At 28.9% G+C, this 4,957-nt stretch overlaps 1 protein-coding gene across 1 annotated transcript; it reads left to right on the forward strand.

Annotated features, from left to right (window-relative positions):
• Positions 1-3,090: 3,090 nt before the first annotated feature.
• On the forward strand, positions 3,091-4,248 carry LOC119600106 (trypsin delta). Its single transcript, XM_037950173.1, has one exon. It carries the CDS (start codon positions 3,201-3,203, stop codon positions 4,164-4,166), a length of 966 nt encoding a protein of 321 aa, XP_037806101.1. The 5' UTR covers positions 3,091-3,200; the 3' UTR covers positions 4,167-4,248.
• The last annotated feature ends 709 nt before the right edge of the window (positions 4,249-4,957 follow it).

Consider the following 4,957-nt stretch of genomic DNA (forward strand, 5'->3'; position numbering starts at 1 on the left):
AAGCGAGCATTCGTTACATCCCTATTTTTAAAGTATATATTAAAGTATTTAACGTATTTAAAATATGTAAAACACAACCCGATTTTATGCTTGACTAATTTTTTAAAGGTGACAACAATATTTATATATGTAAGTATCTATGCAAATATTTTTAACTGATAGGAGTATCTGTTATCTAAGATGGTAGTTCGTAGAACTCTACAGCAAACAATTTTGTTTTAATGACATAGACAAAAGTAGAAATATTTGCTACTAGTAAAATGTTTTTTTATGTTTTTACTATAAAACATTTATTTTGGGGACTATATTCAAAACCCTCTATCTTACACAAAACAAAAGTTTTTAGCAAAGCAAACAAGTTGTTTCACTTATTTGTCTTCTTTAATTTTTTGTTCTATAATGTACATATTTCAAGAACACACCTAAAGCCTTTTATAGACATACAATGTATATAGTTTTAAAAAAATTTCATTTTTTGCTAACTTATAAAAATATTAATTATGTATAAATAAATCTTACAGATTAATGGTTTTCATATATTTATAATGGCTGATAATCTCGAAAAATGATTCAGTCAATTTAAAATTCTTATTGGGCATGTCCATATTACTAGCATGAATATTTCGCAACATAAAAATTTTTGAAAATAATCGAATTTTAAACCATAATTTAAAAATTTATAAAGAGCTTTATATTAAAAAAAAAAACTTTTTTTAAGATATAGGGTTGAGTCCCATACACGCTCAACGCTTTTATTTAGGTTTTGCACTTCGTTGTTTGTAATTTTTTTATAACAAATGTGGGCTTGTGTGCTCAATATTTTTCCACCAAAAGCATAATTTTCATCCATATACATATAATATAGAGGGAATTGAGAATAGTCCCTCGATATGTATACTTACTATCAACTTTTTTTAATAAAGCTTAATAAAATAAAAATTTTCATACAAAATTAGATTTACAAACCGTTTATAAAATAAAAATGTGTTTATGAATAAGGCCTTATATAGATATACATACATATATACATACATATGTATGTAGTATATATTATGTATTTTATCTATGTATGTAATGTTATTTACCGAACATTGAAAAAAATATGTATTTTTTTGTCTATAGACAAAAATTCGTGCTTTAACTCAAACAAACATTTGACATTTTTGTGACACTGTCATAATATGTTTTGGCAGAGAAAGAGACAGAGTAGAAAAAGAAAAAAATTATGTTGATTTTTTATCTTGTTGCTTCCTTCTTAATATTAAAACTTAAAGAATGTAAAAAAAATATTGAAATAAGACCTTTAAATAGACAGAAATGAGTTTCTTTTACTGATATGTAGTTTTTTTCTAAATTAATGCATTTTAAAGAAAACTTTAAGAATTACGTCAGTTCTTAAATACATTTGCTTCACTGTTTTAATACATATTGTAATTAACATGTCAATAGCATCGGAAATATGAGGAAATTACACATTATTGATGATTTTCGATGTTATTGGAATCACTTGCACAATACGTGTAGGTATGTTTGGTTAAACATATTTTAGATACATATTTATACATACATATATGTATGTGTATATAAATAGATGTGTGTTTGTTTATTCTTCACGCACATAAAAAATACTTATTCATTTTGCTAGTCAGTAAATTGATTTAAAGGGTCCTTATTATTTTAATTATCTTTGTATATTTCCCTATCATTTGTAGGTATGTATTTACTTCAGCTGTGAATTGAACTGTAGAGTAAACAAAATTCGTTTATATGTACTTAATGCACATCATGTTGTGCTTTTTATTTGCAAGACTACAATTTATTTCAATACATAGGTATGAAGAATGTATGTATATGTTATGAGTATCGAGTATTTTGAAATGAATTTTTCAGCTTGACTGCGAAATGCGTTAAAACAGATAAATGTAAATATTGAAAATGTTTAAGGCTTAATGGTACTGTGAAGAAATAAAAAAAAAAAAACAAAATAATTTTTACAGTACATATTACTATTTATCAGTATGATTAAATCTATAAGATTTCTGTGTATGAAATTCATATCGATATTTGAAGATCTTGAAGTTTGTGGATTTATTGTACTAATCTTATACATATGGGAAATTTCGTGTCAAGTGACCCAACTTTAAAAATCGATGTCTTCCGACTTGGATGAAATTCACACCAAGGTTAGTACTATGTAATCACAAAGCTCTTAAAGGCAATGGTCTAAGCATTCTTTTGAGAAAAAAATACAACAAAAACGTCCATTTTGAAAAAATAGTGGCCCATTTGGACAAAAATTTAAAAAAAATATTTAAAAATTTTTTTTTTTTAAACAATGAAGAAATAGCTATCTGAACTCCATTTTTTGCTAGGACCAATAGGTGAAAATTTACACTCATTTGAATAAAATCCTGTATGATCAAAATGTCCAACTTTGACCCCCTCCAAATCCGGCAGTTCTTGACCGATGGAGCTGCAAATTTGTGTCTGACCTACTATCCAATAGTACTAACTTTAGTGCAAATTTCGTCAAAATCGATTTTTTGAGTTGGATCACTTGACATGAAATTGCCCAGACAATGTATGTCCAATAAAAGGTTTAGCCTATTTTCAAAGCAAAGCGTATTTAGTATACAAATGCTTAGTTACAGAGTAACTCGTCGGATTCTGTAATCGTAAATGTTGTGATATTGCAAATATGTAATAATGAAGGTTATGAGGTCAACAATATCTTAAGTAAATTCACATTGTATTACTTAATCATATTACAATTAAAAAAAATACTTAAATAAATATTTAGATACGGAAGTACATTTTACATTTATTGTATATACATAAGTAGTTACAAAACAAATATTTCATTATTATTTACTGCTGATGAGTGATAAACCAGTCAACCTCAAGTTTTACCACAAGTTTCTTAGTCACCTCAAAAAGCGACGAATAAAAATTAAACATTTTGGTAAAGATTGTAAAGATAAGTTAATTGAAGGTGTTATAATGAAAGTGTTTTACAATTATTTTGACTTCCATTACAAAGATTCTTTGTATAAAAACGCCTTCATAGTGGAAGTAAGTAACTCAATTTAATCGAAACAATTAAAGCGAGCGGACAAGCAAATGTACATACGTTGTTTTTGTTTATTAAATTGTACTCATTTTAAATATTTTTGAATATTTGTACACTTTTAAAATTTGCGATGAGAAATTTAAATTTTTTCTTGATATTTTATTTGAGTTTGTTTATTAAATACTCATATCCTGTAATGGGATTTGCCCTCAAGGATTTGGCAACAAATACCAGTGATGATGGCGCTCATCGCTCATCCCGTACACGCACGGAAGATGAGTTCAAATATGATGGTCGCATCGTAGGTGGCTTTGTGACATCAATTGCAAATTATCCCTATCAGGTTTCATTGCAATATCACAATGCTCACATTTGTGGTGGTTCAATTGTGGCTCACAATATCATTTTAACGGCAGCTCATTGCATTGAACAGCCCTGGGATACGGCAGCATTTCGTGTACGTGCCGGTTCATCTACACATCTCTATGGTGGTCAATTGGTCGGTGTCCGTCATATATTTAAGCATGAAACATATAGCAGTTCGACACTGGATAGTGATGTGGCTTTGGTGGTGCTTAATAAAAATCTTACTTACACACGCACGGTACAGCCAGTGGAGTTGGCCACATGGGGAGAGCAATTGCCAAACGAAGACAATGAGTTCTTTGTAAGTGGTTGGGGGTTGACAAGTGAGACGGGACTAGTCTCCCCTCTACTCAACTACGTTGCTGTACGATTAATTAATCAAAATACTTGTTCAAAGAATTATCAATATATTGCAACAATCAGTTCAAAAATGTTTTGTGCTGGTTACCCCCAAGGTGGCAAAGATAGTTGTCAAGGCGATTCTGGTGGCCCATTGGTGAGTTATGTTTCATCATCGTTGCGATTGTCGTCATTGCTATTGACGTCAACAACAAAAACCGATACCAAACCAGCATTAGAATTACAAGCAAATGCTTTGAAACCGAAACAGTATGGTATCGTTTCATGGGGTATGGGTTGCGCTCAAAAGAGTTATCCAGGTGTTTATGCCAATGTGGCTGCCTTAAGGCCTTGGATAGATGCAAAACTAAGAGAAATTAGTTATCTTTAAGTATATTTAATTTCATTTTATATTTATTTAATTTTATTTTATATTTATTTAATGTATTTAATTTGTAAATAAAATGTTCTCATTTAATTTCTTTGCTTAGAAATTGTTTAAGTGAAAATAATATTTAAAAAGATTTTATATATAAATGTGTTTGAAACAAACATAAACAGCCTTAAAAACAATTAGTTAAATATCCAATTAACACTTTATTTTAACCTCAAACAATTTCATTTAGTTGCCTTCTAGCCAAATGACAGAAAAGTTAATTTTAAATGTCAATTTGAAATTGAAAGACATAAGATTAAAATAACTATAACTAAAACAATGACAATGGCAACAACAACAACAACCAGAACAATCCAAATACCAACAATTCTACTCGCACAACAAACAGCAACAACAATAAAAATGGTCTAAAGACAAAACAGAATAGAAAAAAAATAATAAAACAGAACGATATAAATACAAGATCCATATAAATGGCAAATGGAATGGTACAATAAATATTTTGTAAACAGGAAATACAAAATGAAATAAAATCACAGGCACACTCACACACACTTTCAAACATCGAAGCGAATAACCAAAGATGAGAAAATAACTATATGTACATACATACATATGTATGTACTAGGAATCCAAGTATGTATTATACATATACAATATATACGGACTATCCCTGCAGTCCTTGAAACAAGTTCCTCATCGAAGTGTGACAATTTTTAATTTTGTATTATCCATGACTAACTAAATGTCAGTAAGTTTGTGATGCCAAAACAAATTTGTACTCC

The sequence above is a fragment of the Lucilia sericata genome, unplaced genomic scaffold (genome assembly GCF_015586225.1).
Source record: "Lucilia sericata isolate MDLA Ls3-8-SP2 unplaced genomic scaffold, ASM1558622v1 Contig000104F_arrow, whole genome shotgun sequence".
NCBI lineage: Eukaryota > Metazoa > Arthropoda > Insecta > Diptera > Calliphoridae > Lucilia > Lucilia sericata.

Coding starts and splice junctions, on each gene's coding strand:
- LOC119600106 (XM_037950173.1), top strand. CDS start 3,201: ATGAGAAATTTAAATTTTTTCTTGATATTTTATTTGAGTTTGTTTATT.